The following is a 17,784-nucleotide window of genomic DNA, read 5'->3' as shown; positions in this document are numbered from 1 at the left end:
TATATTCCTTAACGACACTTTGATTGTCTCACATAACTCTTCACAATGTAATCCATAAACAAGTTGTAACGAATTGTATTTCCATCATTCATCTTATATTGTAAGCCACACTGAGCCCGCAAAGAGGTGGGAAAATGTGGGATACAAATGCAATAAAATAAATAAATAAAAATCATCCGACCTTCAAAGGATACCTTAAGACCTACTTATTTGGAAAGGCTTACGCTCTTGCCCTGCACTGCCACCCATTGAATTCTATTTTCTATCCCTATTTTCCCACCTCTTCTGTTACTCACTTGTTCCTTTCCCTACAATTCCATTCACTGTTTGTAGATTTGATGTATGCTTCTGTAAATTACTGTAAGCCACATTGGGCATACCCATGGGTGGGAAAATGTGGGATATAAATGCTGTAAATAAAAAAAATATTTGGGTGTTGGAACTATTAGGGTTTTATCAACTACCCAAAGTCCCATCTTTTCCCAGTATAACAATTGGACCACATTGGAGCCCTGCTAGACATCTCCCTTGGGTACTCACAGATGCCCTAATTGCATTGTCAGTCAGGTCTGTCGCAGCTTGGCAGATGTTGATGTTGCCAAGCCACGTGGCCTCTAAAGTGCATGTCATGCTCATGGCGTGCCTCCATTTGAGAGCTGCCCCATGGACCCTTGCTTCCCAGTGGTGTCAGGTCATGGGCAACCTTGTGGATGTCATCTTGGTCACACCAGATTTAGCTCAGAGGCTTCTCCGGTGGATAACTTGGTCCAATTTGATTCTGACTCTCACTCCATATTCCTCTACCCTAGCTGATTCTGACCATAGATGCATCTAGTGTGGGCTGGGGAGCTCATGTGCAGGGGCTTTTCATCCTGGAACAATGCTGTGCTTAGGATCCAAGCTTCACATTAATCTACTGGAACTTTGGGCAATCTGGAATATGCCTAAAGACATTCAGAGATCAGCTGATGAACCAAAGAGTTCTCATCCAAACAGACCATCAGGTTGCTATGTACTATATCAACAAACAGTCAGGATTATTTAAGTGGGCTAGCTGTGGTGCTCAGAGCCGCCTACCTGATGGGGAGAGAACAGTTTGGCGGACAGACTGAGCAGGGTGATCCAACTGTACAAGTGGTTTCTCAAAATGGTCATTGCAAGATTTTCAGAGAGTGGGGCATCCCTTTGGTGGATCATTTTGCTACTTGTATCAACAGTAAGATCTCTCAGTACTCCAGATTCAGATTGCGTGGCAGACTAGTATCGGATGCCTTCCTCCTCGATTGGTGGGGGGCCTTCAGTATGCATATCCTCCAATCCCTCTGATAGGAGAAAACTTCTGAAACTCAGGCAGTACTGGGGAATCATGATTCTTATTGTGCCTTACTAGCCAAGACAAATCTGATTCTCTCTTCTGGACTGATTCTCTCTTCCGAAGATACCTGGAGGTTGGAGTGTTTTCTGCCCCCTCATTACACAAGACAAGAAGTCTCATCTGCATCCCATTCTCCAGTCCCTCACCCTCATAGGCTTATAGTTGAGAATGTAGAATTTGCATCTCTTGCTGCTTGAGGGTATCTCCAGGTTCCTGCTGGCTTCCAGGAAAGATTCCATCAAGAGGTGTTGTGAGGGCAAGGCTCTAGATCCTCTCTTGTCCTGCACAAAAGCTGCTAGAGTACAGTGTAGTTTATGACCAACTTTTTAAGGGTTCACCTCAGAGCTATTAGTGCTTACCATCACTGTGGCATGGATGGGCAGACTGGATAGGCCATATGGGCTTTATTTGTCTACATTTTTCTCTTTCTATGTGTGGGAGGTAAGTCCATTTCTGTACAGCCTCTAATGGTTTGATTTCATAAGAGGTCTGCTGTTTTGATAAAGCCTCCTACCAGACCTCCAACTGCCATGGGATGTCAACATCTTCCTCAACCAGCTGATGAAAGCTCATTTTGAGCTGCTTGATTGTCATCTGAAGTACCTGACCTGGAAGATAATTGTTTTTGGTAGCAGTCACTTCAGTTCGTAGAATCAGTGAGCTGCAGGCCCTAGTAGCTGATGCACCTTAGACTAAGTTTCTTCATAACAGAGTAGTTCTGTGCATGCATCCTAAGTTCCTTGCTAAGGTGGTGTTGGCGTTCTGTCTTAACCTGTCAATTGTCTGTCCAGCATTTTTTCCCAAAACGTCGTGCCCATCTTAACAAAAACGCACAGCAAATCTTGTGCTGCAAGCAAGACTTGGCTGCTTATTTGGAGCGGACTAAAGCCCATACAGTCTACCCAGCTTTTTTTTTTTTGACCCAAGCAGGATGGGGGCAGCCATTATGCACTGCGGATTGCTTCTTTCACTTATGTTTAGGTTGGGCTGACTCTGTAGGGTGATGTCACACTTCACATTGTTAGACTATTGATTATAGAGGTGTCCATCCCAAGTGATTACTTGGTGAATCAAGTGAAGATCTGCGGGTACCAAGAAATGCAGTCCAAAACCAAGAAAATGTGACAGAAAGCTACAGAAATTTCTCTTTGAAAAAAAAAAACAAAAAACAAAAAACAAACTTTCAAAGCACACCTGAATAAGTTACCTATACATTGAGCCTGCTAATGGGTGGAAAAATGTGGGATACAAATGTTACAAATAAATGTTATGAATTCCAGAACCAAGTTCTCTTTGGCACAGTGCAAGTACTACGGTGAGCATTAGCAGTAAATTTGAGAGACTGAGATCATACTCCACATATCCTGGCTTAGGAGTGAGGGTCATTCCTGTCACGGTATGTGCAAAACTAACCCATTTAGAGAAATTGCCTCCTTTAGAGCCATGGCTGCATCAGTAGACTACTTGAGGTCAGCCTCCATTGAACAGATTTATAAAACTTCAATGTGGTCTTCAGTCCACGTATTCATATCACTTTACTGACTTGAGCAGAATTCATGATGCAACAGAATTTTTAGTGTCTAGAATCCAATACACCCTTCTATGCCCATTTTTATTCTGTTCCAGGCTGCACCCTCACAACAGGAGTACATGTAAGTTCAGGTTGATTGGTTTTTGGTTGGCCTTGCCATTGCAAGTCTCTATTGTCTTTGGCTAGTTTTCAGTGAGCCTGGTAGCTAGGGATTCCCTTTTGTGATATTCAATGTCCTGCTTGTCCTTGGAGAAAGCTAAATTATCCACCTGTAGCAGGTGTTCTCAGATTACTGCAGGACATGTTGTCACATGGAGGAGTGGACTTTGATCCTGGGGAACTGTGTTCAATTCCCACTGCAGCTCCTTGTGACTCTGGGCAAGTCACTCACCCTTCATTGCCCCTGGTACAAAATAAGTACCTGACTATATGTAAACCGCTTTGAATGTAGTTGCAAAAAACCTCAGGTGGTATATCAAGTCCCTTTCTCTTCCCCTTTCTCCCCTAGGAGTTGAATTCTTTTATCTTTGATATTGTACTACTGGTACTACGTGCTCATGTTGGGTGGGAAGGCAGTCATGCATGTGCTGCGCGATGCTGCCAGCGGTTTCTTAGATACAGAATGCTGAGTAGCATCTGCACCGGAGCACCATCGAATGATGTCACCCATGTGTGGGAATACGTGTTATGCTGTCCTTGGAGTGCACCTACTACAGGTGCATAACATTGCTTTATCTTTGGTCTTATCACTCTTAAATCTCTATTCATAGGGCTGTTGTCACTTTCCCAGCAGAGTGAAAGATGAGGCTCTGTACAGTGGGGAAAGCTTGGCAGGGAAAGATCATTGAGAGGCTGCTCAGTCTGTTTGAAATCTTGGGCTGCAGGGGAGAGGGGCAGGATGGAGTGCATGTGCAAAACAAAAGCCAAAAAAAAAAAAAGGCAAAACAAATGCAATTTAGGGACAGAAAAATATGCCCCAAAAGGGTTTATATGTGGCCGACTGTTCTTAACTCTTTTTGGCAGCAGTCCCCAAACTAACTTTTGATAAGTCAAACTCCCTGCTTGCAAATGAAAGCAAATTGATTTTGCATGTACTGGAGTGAGCTTTGTTTCCCTAAGTAATTATGCGATTCTGTGCCTGCAGAACTTTTACATGTAATTTCATGTACAAAATTGCATATTCCTTTAGGACATTTCTCACGCAGGATCCTTAAACTGGCAGTAAAAGGTTTGACATCCACCACTTACTTTCCTCAACTTCCTCTCTCCTGTGGACTTCTGTTTCCAGTTGGGCCCAGTTCTGAGGCTTGATCACTGAGAAGGGAACTACTGCAACTTAGTATTAAGTATTTTCGGGATGTTGCCAGGTATTTGTGACCTGGATTGGCCACTGTTGGAAACATGATGCTGGACTTGAAGGATCTGTCCCAGTATGGCAATACTTATGCACTTATATTAATTGGCGAATGAATCGGCCTGCTCAGGGAAGCCAGAAGAGGGCAGGATCACGGCAGGGTTTTAGAATGGACAACGCCAAAGAGTGGGATATGGAAGAAGGCTCAACAGACAATGGGATTACAACAGACTTTAATGACAATCTTGATATTGTTGAACAAATGACACAATAGACTCGACACGTTTCGGCACTGAAAGTGCCTGCCTCAGGAATCTGCTAATGTGTATCTTGAAGGTGAATTAGTGGATCCACAGCAAAAAAAAGATTTTTGTGGTCTTGAAAAAGATCACGTATGTAAATGAATACACTCGACAGAGTGCTGGCAGCCACTGTAGATAGACCTTGGGTAGGTTTAGTGACCATGAATTTTTTAGTGGTAAATCAATTAATCAGAATCAAGTGGAATGGATATGCATTGATTCAGGCGATTAGTTTTGCTGAAACGCATTGTTTATTGTGTCATTTGTTCTCCAGCAATATCAGGATTGTCATTAAAGTATGTTGTAATCCCATTGTTTGTTGAGCCTTCTTCCATATCTTTGGTGTTGTGCATTCACTTCGTGGGACTGTGGTGTTCTGTTACAGTAGGGCTTTAAAATGGAGTATGCTGATTCACTCTCCAGCCTGCTCTTTAACAGCCATCAGTCCTTGAACAGGTTCAACTGGAAACAAAGGTTTAAGAGAAAGGAGGAACAACTGGTGACTGGAAAGGGAGGGTTTGGTGGAGGCTGAGAGTGCTACTGGGATTAAGGTTGCTAGTTAGCTTCAGACTATTTGGACTGGGTTGATCCGGGGCAGGGTTTACGCCATTGCATGCATGGACCTGTAGTCTTGTTTTTCATTGGGAACTTTGAACCACAAATCCCTGCATATAGTGGGGTAGGTCCAAGATTAGGTCAATGCTGTTGGGCAAATCTGGAGCCTGTTGGCATAATTTGTGCTCCTCAGTTAAAGTGACACATACATATGGTGGTACCACTGATCCATACAACAGTGTTGATAACATACACCGCATAGCTCTTGGTCCTGTGCAACAGGCACACCCCTTATCTTTGCAACAGCATGCATATTTATTTATTTATTTTTGTTTGTTACATTTGTACCCCGCGCTTTCCCACTCAAGGCAGGCTCAATGCGGCTTACATATACTGTACCTGGTCCCTAAAGAGGATTTATAACAATCATTAATATAGGAAATAATTAGATAATTTCCAAGTTTTGGAGGTGATAATTCACAGTGTTGCGTATCTAATATATATCTTCTGTTGTGGGGGGATGTGTGCACATTTCCTTTTATTATACCGTTTCTTCCTTTTTCTGGAGAAGGAAGTGTCTTTTGTTTAGAAAAGAGGTTATTAGTATAAATATTGATTGCAAGTGAATGAACTACAGTGGTAGATTTTGCTAGTAAATTCATGCTACTTTTTACTATAAAACAGATGCATAATTTGCTATTTCCACTTTTTGGTTTTAATTTTGTTTTAACATGTTGGCTAGTACTGGAAAAAGTATAATATAGCATTAGCTCTATCACACATACTTGTGACAAATACTGAGTTGTGTAATTTCTTTTGTATCTGGCTCAGCCTTGTAAGATAAAGAGATGAATTACTGTGCTTTTAGGTGCTGATATTGATGCACTCTGTGTTGCCCCAAGACACATTGACAGAAGTGACTTCTTTGCCTCATTTTATGACAAACTAAAACAGCAGGAGGAAGTGAGAGACTTGCGGGTAGGTACAGTAGATTAGAAGGTGCTGGACTGTCTTCATTCATAATGGTGGAGCAGTACATGGGATGCCTGCTTACTCCATTCCTGGACGTTATTATATCTTTTGTCGGTTTTTAATAATTTTTATGCAAAAGGTTTACATTGTAATTCAATACTCTTCTTTGATCCTTTTACACATAACTAGGGCTGTACATTTAAGGCATTAATAGTGTAGTTAATGCACTAAATGCTTAACTAGCGCTAAGAATTTTAACATAGTTGACACATTCCTCTGTTTCCCCATCTCCAGCTTTGACCTGTCTTGTCTCCCTGTCCTCTCCCACTCCCACTAGCTTACTCATTTTAGATGGTCTGGAGCTTGTGCACCGAGCCCCTGCTTCTCTTCACCGTGGTTGTAGCAGCAGCAAGCAAAAGACAGGTGCAGGGATGTTCCTCTCTGCGTGCTGCTGCTGGGTCCGGCAGAGCCAGGGGCAGCACGCAGAGGGGAACATCCCTGTGCTTGTTGCTTGCTGCCACTATAGCTACGGTGAAGAGAGAAGCAATGGATTGGCGCACAAGCTCCAGACCATCTAAAATGAGTAAGTCAGTGGGAGGGGGTGCGGACAGGGAGAGAAGACGGGGCAAAGCTGGATACGGGCGCTGAGGGAAGAAATGGAGCACTTCAGGAAATGGATGATGAGGAAAGACAGGGCAACACAGGATATGGGGATGAGGTGAAATTGGGTAGTGAAGAGAGAGCAGTTCACACTATGGGGAGGGGGAAAGATGGGGCAATGCAGGATATAGGTGAGACAAGGCAATAATGGTTGGGGGTTGGGTGAGAGAGGGAGAGAGAGCTGGGGCAGTGAGGGATGATGGTTTTGTTTTTTGGTAGTGGTGGGGAAAGGAGGAGAGATGAAGTGATGGTAGATAGTTGGGGGGGTGGTACCGAGAGAGACAGAATAATGTTGAATGGTATAGGAGAGGGAAGAGATGGGCAATGCTGAACAGGGGGGGGGGGGGGGGAGAGAGGGGGTGCTGGATGGTGAGAGAAAAGAGAGAGATGGGTCGATGGTGGATGATGGAGGGAGAGGAGCAATGCTGGATGGTTGGGGAATGAGGGTGAGAAAGGGGTGATGGTGGATGGCAGGGGAAGGGAGGGATAGATATGTAAATGGGGGATGAAAGAAAAAAAAGAAAGAAAGATGGTGGACATGAACAGAAGGTAGGAGAAGGGAAGAGACGGGAAATGCACATAGATGGCAAGGAAAGGAATAGAAGAGAGAAGGAAGGATTTGCAGCCCATGGATGAAGGGAAAGGGAAGAGTTGGAAACTAGATAGACATGAGAAGGATTTAGAAAAATGGAAGAAAGTTGGATGTGAAAGATGGGTATAGAGCAGGGAGTGAAGAGAGAGAGTGAATGGACAGGAGGTCTTGGAAGCAGAGTTCAGAGCACAGAGATGGGGAAGCAGAACCAGACACAGGGAACAAGATGATTAGAAAAATAAAATCACCAGACCACAAAGGTAAGAAAAATGATTTTATTTTCAGTTTAGTAATTGAAACATGTCAGTTATGAGATTTTACTTCTTGCTGTCTATATTTTGTACTGAACAGGAGGAAATGTGAGTGAGGCTGTTTTACGCGATCAATCGCAATCAAAAATTGTTAATCACCACCATGTGATTAACAATTTTAATTGACGGACAGCCCTAATTATAACATTAAAAATAAGCCTCAATTTGAAGAACCTTGCAGCCTTTCATTTTGTGAAGTATTGCCATGTAAGTTAATTATCTGTGTTCAGTAGGCCACTCTAGTAGAGAAGTTTTATTACATCTGATTTACATAAATGGGACCAATGGATTATTTGGTAACTGAAAATGTTAAATAATCCGGACACGGGGCACTATCACCACACTTTCAGCACCCTCCTCCCCCCCCAACCAAAGAGGTTGTGGCAGCCATTTTGAAAGTGAAGCCGGCATTGGCAGGAGCAACTGGAGATTGCCCCACCTTGGTTTACTGCTAGATCACCAGGGGCTTTAAAGGGTTGGAGGGGAGGAAGCACTTTAAGGAGGGGAATGCTGTTGCTGCTGTTATCTCTACTGTTAGGAGGGAGGGGATGTGGTGGTGCCCTGATTAGGTAGGAGGGAGTGGGCAGAGCCTTGATTGCTGACAATCAGAAAATACAAAATACCTGATAACTTAAGGTTGTTTAATCATGACTCTACTGCATATTTATTGTGACTTTTTATACTGCCTGTAAATGGCAATGCATGTTCAGGCAGTGTACATTTACAAATGCTAATATAGACTACCATAAAGAGAACTCCAAAGATTGGACAGGACAGAGGACACTAGTCGATCCAGAGAAACATTTCATTCAAAGAATACAGATTGTGTGGGGGGAGGGGGAGGCGGAGGAAAGACTGGTTACCCAGTCACAGAGCAGGAAAAATACTCAAAGGTTATCAACTTACTAGGTTAAATGCTAGTGTGCAAAAATGTGTCTTCAAGACACTTAAAAATTTCTTCAGGGACATTTCACTACTAATGTGTGGCAGGAGATCATTTCATAATTTTGGTGACAAGCCAAATATCTGATAGATTCATAGTGAGCAGCCCTGGGTCCTGGCAATACTAATCTATTTGCAAATTTAGTTTTTGTGCTGTTTTCTCAAAAGGAAAAGACTTAAGCTACTTGGAGTTATATAGCTTCTCGGTTAAATTTGGGGTACTTACAGCTATAAAATATACTCTTTAGTAAACAGGTCTCTAAATACATAACACCTAGCTTTAACATATTTTATTTATCTTCCTGCTAAACCAGTCCAGACCAGTAGGTTGTGTCTTTCTAACAGCAGATGGAGGTAGAGATATTATATTCCTTTGACCTTGCCAGTATAGGGGTTGGTACAGCCTCCAATTTTCCAGTATTTCTCTATCTTTTACAGATGGTATAGGGTAGACTAGTGCAACAGGTCTCTTGAGTAGGCTTGACTTCTTGGGACGCAGTCTACAGCCTGTGTCTCGTGTGGTTGAGTCCTGGGGCCAGATTCTTTGTTGGGTTTGGACCACGTTCCTTGTTTCCCATTGCAGCAGTGTGTCTATAAAGTTTATTTTTCTATTTGTAAGTGTGACCACACCTCGAATATTGTGTTCAATTCTGGTCACTGCATCTCAAAAAAGATATAGTGGAATTAGAAAAGGTGCAGAGAAGGGTGACAAAAATGATAAAGGGGATGGGACGACTTTCCTATGAGGAAAGGCTAAAGCGGCTAGGGCTCTTCAGCTTGGAGAAAAGGCGGCTGGGGAGAGATATGATAGAGGTCTATAAAATAATGAGTGGAGTTGAACAGGTAGATGTCAAGCGTCTGTTCACGCTTTACAAAAATACTAGGACTAGGGAGCATGCGATGAAGCTACAATGTAGTAAATTTAAAACGAATCGGAGAAAATTTTTCTTCACTCAACGTGTAATTAAACTCTGGAATTCGTTGCCAGAGAATGTGGTAAAGGCGGTTAGCTTAGCGGAGTTTAAAAAAGGTTTGGACAGCTTCCTAAAGGAAAAGTCCATAGACCATTATTAAATGAACTTGGGGAAAATCCACTATTTCTGGGATAAGCAGTATAAAATGTTTTGTACATTTTTGGGATCTTGCCGGGTTTTTGTGACCTGGATTGGCCACTGTTGGAAACAGGATGGTGGGCTCGATGGACCTTTGGTCTTTCCCAGTATGGCAATACTTAGGGAATAAAGCTGCTTCAAAAAAAATCAAAACAGCAGAGTGAGTTTCAGTTCTCTTTTAGGGGAGGAATGGGGAGAAGGCCCTTGGAAAAGGGAGTCCCTGGATCCTGGAGTCTTCCCTCCTTTTGAAGAAGACAGCTCTCTGGTGGTCACTGTTTTCATGAGAAGTATTACGTCAGCTTATTAATTTGGTGACTGAGGCCCTGAAGATGTCTTCATCTACCCAGGTGGACTCTGATAGGCACCCCATCCAGTAAATTTTATTCTTAAGAGGCCATTGAAGGTTTTTCTTTTGCATAGGAACCTATCCCATAAGTACATAAGTATTGCCATACTGGGATTTAACGACTTTGAATAACTGTCATGAGCAAATTTAATTACCTCATTAGTTACTCCCATCTCTAGGTCATTTATAAATATGTTAAAAAGCAGCGGTCCCAGCACAGACCCCTGAGGAACCCCACTAACTACCCTTTTCCATTGTGAATACTGACCATTTAACCCTACTCTCTCTTTTCTATCTTTTAACCAGTTTTTAATCCATAGTAGAACACTACCTCCTATCCCATGACTCTCCAATTTCCTGTGGAGTCTTTCATGAGGTACTTTGTCAAACGCCTTCTGAAAATCCAGATACACAATATCAACCGGCTCACCTTTATCCACATGTTTATTCACCCCTTCAAAGAAATGTAGTAGATTGCTGAGGCAAGATTTCCCTTCACTAAATCCATGTTGACTTTCTCATTAATCCATGCTTTTGAATATGCTCTGTAATTTTGTTCTTAATAGTCTCTACCATTCTGCCCGGCACTGCCGTCGGACTCACCGGTCATTTCCCAGATCTCCTCTGGAACCTTTTTTAAAAATCGGCATTACATTGGCCACCCTCCAATCTTCCGGTACCATCAGTACTCTGGGATGAATACCATCGGGTCCAGGAGATTTGCTACTCTTCAGTGTGTAGAACTGCCCCATTACATCCTCCAGGTTTACGGAGAATTCATTGAGTTTCTCCAACTCGTCAGCTTTGAATACCATTTCTGGCACTGGTATCCAACCCAAATCTTCCTCGGTGAAGACCGAAGCAAAGAATTCATTTAATCTTTCCGCTACGGCTTTGTCTTCCCTTATCGCCCCTTTTACTGCTCGGTCATCTAGCGGTCCAACGGATTCTTTTGCGGGCTTCCTGCTTTTAATATACCTAAAAAAGTTTTTACTATATGTGTTTGCCTCCAATGCAGTCTTTTTTTTGAAGTCCCTCTTATGCTTCCTTATCGGCGCTTTGCATTTGACTTGACATTCCTTATGCCGTTTCTTATTATTTTCAGTCGGTTCCTTCTTCCATTTTCTGAAGGATTTTCTTTTAGCTCTAATAGCTTTCTTCACTTTAACCACGCCAGCTGTCGTTTGGTCGTCCATCCTCCTTTTTAATACGCAGAATATATTTGGCCTGGGCTTCCAGGATGGTGTTTTTGAACAGCATCCACGCCTGATTTAAATTTTTGACCCTCGCAGCCGCTCCTCTAAGTATTTTTTTCACCATTCTTCTCATTTTATCATAGTCTCCTTTTTTAAAGTTAAACGCTAACGTATTTGATTTTCTATGTATACTTCAAAGCTAATATCAAATCCGATCATATTATGATCACTGTTATTAGCTGGCCCCTGCGCCATTACCTCCCGGACCAGATCATGCGCTCCACTGAGGACTAGGTCTAGAATTTTTCCTTCTCTTGTCGGTTCCTGTACCAGCTGCTCCATAAAGCTGTCCTTCATTTCATCAAGGAATTTTACCTCCCTAGCGTGTTACATTTACCCAGTCAGTATCTGGGTAATTGAAATCACCCATTATTATTGCGTTGCCCAGTTTGTTTGCGTCCCTAATTTCCTTACATATTTCTGCATCTGTCTGTTTATCCTGGCCAGGCGGACGGTAGTACACTCCTATCACTATCCTTTTGGAGGAGTAGCCTAATGGTTAGTACAGTGGACTTCGATCCTGGGGAACTGAGTTCGATTCCCACTGCAGCACCTTGTGACTCTGGGCAAGTAACTTAACCCTCCATTGCCCCTGGTACAAAATAAGTACCTGAATATATGTAAACCGCTTTGAATGTAGTTGCAAAAACCTCAGAAAGGCGGTATATCAAGTCCCATTTCCCCCTTTCCCCCTTTACACATGGAATTTCAATCCACAGTGATTCCAAAAAGTTTGTTTCCTGTAGAATTTTCAATCTATTTGATTTAAGGCTCTCGTCAGTATACAATCCTACCCCTCCACCAATTCGATCTACCCTATCACTATGATATAATTTGTACCCCGGTATGACAGTGTCCCACTGGTTATCCTCCTTCGACCAGGGCTGAGAGATGCCTATTATATCTAATTTTTCATTTAGTGCAATATATTCTAACTCTCCCATCTTATTTCATAGGCTCCTGGCATTCGCATATAGACATTTCAAACTGCGTTTGTTGTTCCTATTTACATCATGCTTAGGTACTTGACAGTATTAATTTGCAATCTTTTGTCTGATTTTTATTTTTATTTAAGGACACCTGATCTGCTATGGTCTCTTTTGCAACCTCACTATCAGGATACTCTTTCTTCCCTGTTTTGGTGATATCTTTGAAAGATAACTTATCCCGAACCATGCGCTTTTGAGCGACTGTCGGACTTCTCCCCCGTTTCTAGTTTAAAAGCTGATCTATCTCCCTTTTAAATGCCGATGCCAGCAGCCTGGTCCCACCCAGGTTAAGGTGGAGCCCATCCTTTCGGAATAGGCTCCCCCATCCCCAGAATGTTTCCCAGTTCCTAACAAATCTAAAACCCTCCTCCCTGCACCATAGTCTCATCCACGCATTGAGACTTCGGAGCTCTGCCTGTCTCTTGAGCCCTGCGCATGGAATGGGTAGCATTTCAGAAAATGCTACCCTAGAGGAACTGGATTTGAGCTTTCTACCTAAGAGCCTAAAGTTGGCTTCCAGAACCTCTCTCTCACATTTTCCTATGTCATTGGTACCCACATGTACCAAGATAGCCGGCTCCTCCCCAGCACTATCCAAGTCCTATCTAGGTGACGTGTGAGGCCCACCACTTTCGCACCAGGCAGACAAGTCACCAGGTGATCCTCACGTCCACCAGCCACCCAGCCATCTATATGCCTAACGATCCCAGATGATAGCCAGATTAGAGGCCACTCAGGTTGTCCTTTTGACCCCAGGCTCTTGGGGGAGCTTGCTCTGCAAGGGGCTTGAAAAGTGGTTCCACCTTCCCAATGTAGATGGTCTGACCATGACAGTGACTTTGAAAACAATCCTGATTGGGAGTGGGGGACACTGTGCCAAATAGTGCCAGTGGTAGAAAGGTGCAGCGAGTCCTTAAGCAAGCCTTTGTTGCCTCCAGGCATTGTGTGAAGGCTGCATTGAATGTTTCCTCTTGTGCTGGTTTCTTAGAGTCTCCAGAAATAGCATTCTTGGAGACTGGCTGCTCTCTTGGCATCTCCTTTTGCTTGGCCTTCTCAGTGGTGGTTGCCTGGAGATGACTGTGTCACTGAGTGATGCAGCTTCCAAGACTTGGGTAAACCGTCAATGGCCATCTGCTTTTTGATTAAGACTTGGGTAAGCTAATGAAAAACCTGGTGGATGCTAGACTCCAGCAGATTCCAGAGGACTGCCTGCATGTTCTACCCATTTATTCAGGAGTAGATCTAGATTGAAGGATGGGGCCACTTCTGCTTCAGCAGATGTCCCCCCCAAGCCTTCCTTTGGCAGCCAAGACACCAAAGGGGTGCTCTTTTGGGTAGCCTGGAGGTGTAGGGATTCTTGAGTCTTGTCCTCTGCAGCCCCAGGGAAGACTTCCCAGTGAGGAACTGGATGTAGCATTCTTAATGTTTTTTTAGGTAGTATGTATTATTTTTAATTTGAATTATACTGTGAATTTTAATGGTAGTGTTCTTACCGAATTTTATGTATTATGGCTGATAAGATTACACAGTCTGGTTATTGTGGCCTCTGTATGCTGTGTTTAGCTTTCAATGCTGTTTTTAATTGTTTTGTTAGGATTTATATGTTTTTACGGTATAATCGGTGGGCAAAACTTGGTTGCATTTGGCGTCTATTCATCCCTCAAGTTCTGTTTTGCTATTTCTCTTCTTTGTACTAATCTGGTCTACATTTTGTCTTTTACCTGTTTTGCTCTGGATTTTGTAGACTAACCGCCGCCTTGCTGCTTGGGTGATGCATCAGAGGCATGTCTTGGCGTTTGCTGAATTTGTTTTCAAATACTGTTATGGAATTTCCCTGTGGTTCTCCTTTTGAGAGAGGTGGTAGAACTTGCTTTCCAGTGCCTTCTGCAATTGGGAACTGTGGAGCTGGTCCCCTGTCGGTAGGCAGGTGGGGTCGTTAAGTCCATCTGTATTGTGGTCCCTAAAGGGAGGCTTCTTCAGACTTATCTTTGATCTTAAAGAAGTCAGTGCCTCACTCTGGGTCCCACACTTGTGAATAGAAACCGTGGTGGATCTTGTCAGGCCTGGTGAATATTTAATTTTCTTGCATACGTTCACATTGGCATCTAACACTGACAATCATTTCTGCATTTTTGTGTCTTGGGCAGACATTATCAGCTCAGGTCATATCCATTCAGACTGGCAGCAACTCCCCAGATCTTCTCCAAGGTCTTAGTGGTATCTTAATTTGCCTTCAAGTAGGTGATATGGTTACATCAGTACTTGGATGATTAGCTGATTTGGACTGATTCAGAAGTTGACTTGAGGATTACTACTAAGGCAATCAGCTTTTTAGAGCTGCTGGGCTGAGAAAAACTATGCCAAGAGCCAACTAATTCCCGAAGAGGAGTTGAAGTACATCAGGGTGCAATTTGTTACCAGGCAGAGGATGGTGTTGCTGCAGTTCCAGAAATGGAAGCTGTGCTCTTAGGAGGCCCTTGGGTCTGGAACTATCTGCAGCTCCTTAACTCCATGGCATTTACCCTAGAAGTAGTACCTTGATTGAGATCTTATATGCTTCCAGGCCAGAGGGCCTTTCTGTCTTGTTGGACTCCATTCTTTCAGCAGTTTGAGGTGCATCTTTCACTCTTGGGGACACTGCACCAGAAGTTGACATGGATGATTCTTGCCATGTGCTCAAGGGGGAGGGGAGAAGGCCCTGGTGGTGACAGTTGATGTGAGCCTCCAAGGATTTAGGGGTTCACTTCCTGAGTGAACTGACCTGGTCCATGAACCCCCACCAAGGGAAGAACCATTCACTTAGTACTGCAGGACCTTCTTTCCCTGAAGGGTAAACAGTCCAGATAATGTCAGTACCATAGTGGTAGCTAACATAGCAGTCAAAGGGGAACCTAGCTTGTAGCTGTGGCTTTTAAAACTAATTTTGATTTACAGTTGGGCTGAGACTTAGCTCTGTAATCTTGGCAGTGTACTTTGCAGGGATAGAGAATGTGCTGACATACTTCCTTAGCTGGAATGAATTGGATCTGGGGGAATGGGAGCTGAGCCCTGCTGCTTTCCAGCTCCTAGTAGACTGCTGGGGCCCTCTGTGGGGTTGACATGACCGTGACATGTTAGAATTACAAGTATACCCAGATCTTACGCCATTGGAGGTCAGTTTGGCAGGGATTGATTCTCTAGTTCAACCTTGGCCCCAGTAGAAGTCTCTGTGTTTCTTTCTGGTTGGCAGAATCCTAAGGAGAATAGCCATGGCTCCCTTTTTATTTTGTGATGCTGGTTGCTCTATATTGACCACACAGTCCTTGGTAAACAGATCTAGAACACTTCCTGGTGTGGCTGCCTCTTCTGTGGGGTTGGGCTTAGTAGTCATGGAGGATCCTGATCCTTTCTGGCTTATGGTTTGGCCCTTGAGAGGCAGCTTCTCAAGAGAAAAGGCTAATCAGTCTCTGTCATTTCCACACTTCTTAAAGCCTGGAGGCACCTCTTGAGTGCTGGTGCAAAGAGTGATCCCTTTCCCTTTGGCAGGTATGGCTTCCTGATAATTCTAGAACTTTTACAGAGGGGCCTAGATCGGGGTTTGCTGCTCGGGCAGTTCTATTTTGTTTCCAGGGCAAGATCCTTGGGATCTCCCTGGTGACCTGTGAGATCGTGTGTGTTTTGTACAGGGTGACCCCCTTCCTGTTCCTGAATTGGAATCTCAATTTGGCACTGAATGCATGCTCGTTTGGGGTCCCCCCCCCCCAACTTTTATCAGGGGCTCTCTTCAAGCCTCTGTGAAGGATCTTACTCTGCAAGAGTGTGTGTGTGTTCTTTTTCTTGCCATCCCTCAGCTAGTTAAATATCTGAATTGCAGGCCCTGTCTTGTTGGGGGGGGGGGGGGGTCTACTTATCCTTCTTGGAAGACAGTCTCCCTCTGAATGATGCCCTTGTTCTGCTGAAGGTCTCTCCATTCCATGTCAGTTGTTTTGTCTGCCTTTTCCAAGGTCAAACATCTAGTGTCAGCCAAGAAGCTCAAGTTGGATGTCCGCTGAGTCTCTTGTTGGATATGATTAATTGCTTTTGTTTGTTGGATAGATTTTCATGCTCTTTCAGGGGCTGTGTATGTTAGATTGAAGCCACAGTTGAAGCAGTGTGCTTCATTCATGGGAAGTTAGTGCAGGTGGGCCTCAAGTTCCATTCCACCTGAGCCCAAGCAACCTCTGAGGCTAAGGGCAGGCAGTAAAGTAGTGATGCGGTTGTCCACTCTTTTGTGAAGAACTACAAAATTGATGTCCAAGCCAGAGGCAGTGCAGCCTTTGTCAGGATGCTAGTTAGGGAGCCTTGTCTTCTCCTGCCCAGTAAGGTATTGCTTTTGTGCATCCCACTGGTCTGAACTGGTCGAGCAGGATAAAGAGGAAGGTGAAATTATTCATACCTATTAATTTCCTTTTCTTGGGTCGTGCTATACCAGTCCATGGGCCGCCCCAAAAGTCTTCAGTATAAGTGATACTTTACTGGCTTAGCCTACAATTTCTTCTGAATTTTGTATATGGTCAATTCAAAATGCTGTTTTCACTGTATTGGGGTTTGTAATTTCATACAGTATGCTGCAGTGTATGTTTTTTTTTTTTCTGTTTGTAAAGGTCTCACAATGGTACAAACAGCAAATAGTGATATATAAACCATAAACTCCCATTAGTTCAAAAGTTACAAACAAACCAATAGTATTTATTTTCATATTTTATACGAGTTACTATATTGCTGTGTGACAAGGTGGACCTAATTCTGCTTTGGCAGTAGCAAGCATACTAGAGAATTACAGGCTGCATCAACCCTTTTACTGGTGATTTGTTTCTGGATTACTTCATTGTATCTACCTACATCTGCTAGTAGGGGGACACAATCCATTGGTCTGCACACCCAACTCAAGGAAAGGAAATTAAAAGGTATAAATTGAACCTTTTAAAGATTTGTGGTTTGTCATCACCCTAGCCACTGCTCGTTAACATGAAATTTTTTAAAAGGCATTAAGATTTTTTTTAATGATTTTTCAGTTTATGGTAACATTACTGCCCTAACATTAGTGGAATGTCAGTGCCCCCCCCCCCCCCCCCCCAAAAAAAAAAAAAAAAAAAATATATTGTTACTCAAATCCATGTTTGGGGAAAGCGCTGTAGGCTCAGGTCAGTTGGTGCCATTTTTTGAATTACTCTATACACTACTGGGTTAAATAATACAAATAACTGTACTCTATATTATTCATATACAAGGCAACAGTTATAATAAATGCTGTACTTTATTTTCCATATTCATATCAATACTATGATCACCTCAGATCAACCACACATTCTCATGCACACCCATACCCATATCCTCACAACTCAAATCTCTAACTAATACAACTAATCAGTATCTACCTTCTATCACCTATAAACAATCCAGCTTCATCAGTACTTCTTCACAGTTTTAATCAGTGGGCTTATCCCCACATCGCAAACATGAAGTCAA

The 17,784-nt window shown here is 43.2% G+C and overlaps 1 protein-coding gene across 4 annotated transcripts in view; it reads left to right on the top strand.

Annotated features, from left to right (window-relative positions):
* Positions 1-17,784, top strand: part of PAPOLA (poly(A) polymerase alpha) — a 277,966-nt gene that overhangs the window by 76,893 nt on the left and 183,289 nt on the right. For all 4 annotated transcript variants that reach the window (XM_030215241.1, XM_030215240.1, XM_030215239.1 and 1 more), the window contains exon 5: positions 5,986-6,095. In XM_030215241.1, coding sequence (XP_030071101.1) covers positions 5,986-6,095 — 110 coding nt within the window. The remainder of the gene's footprint in view (positions 1-5,985; positions 6,096-17,784) is intronic.

Source organism: Microcaecilia unicolor, chromosome 9 (genome assembly GCF_901765095.1).
Source record: "Microcaecilia unicolor chromosome 9, aMicUni1.1, whole genome shotgun sequence".
Classification (NCBI taxonomy): domain Eukaryota; kingdom Metazoa; phylum Chordata; class Amphibia; order Gymnophiona; family Siphonopidae; genus Microcaecilia; species Microcaecilia unicolor.
This window is presented reverse-complemented; position numbering and strand designations above follow the sequence as displayed.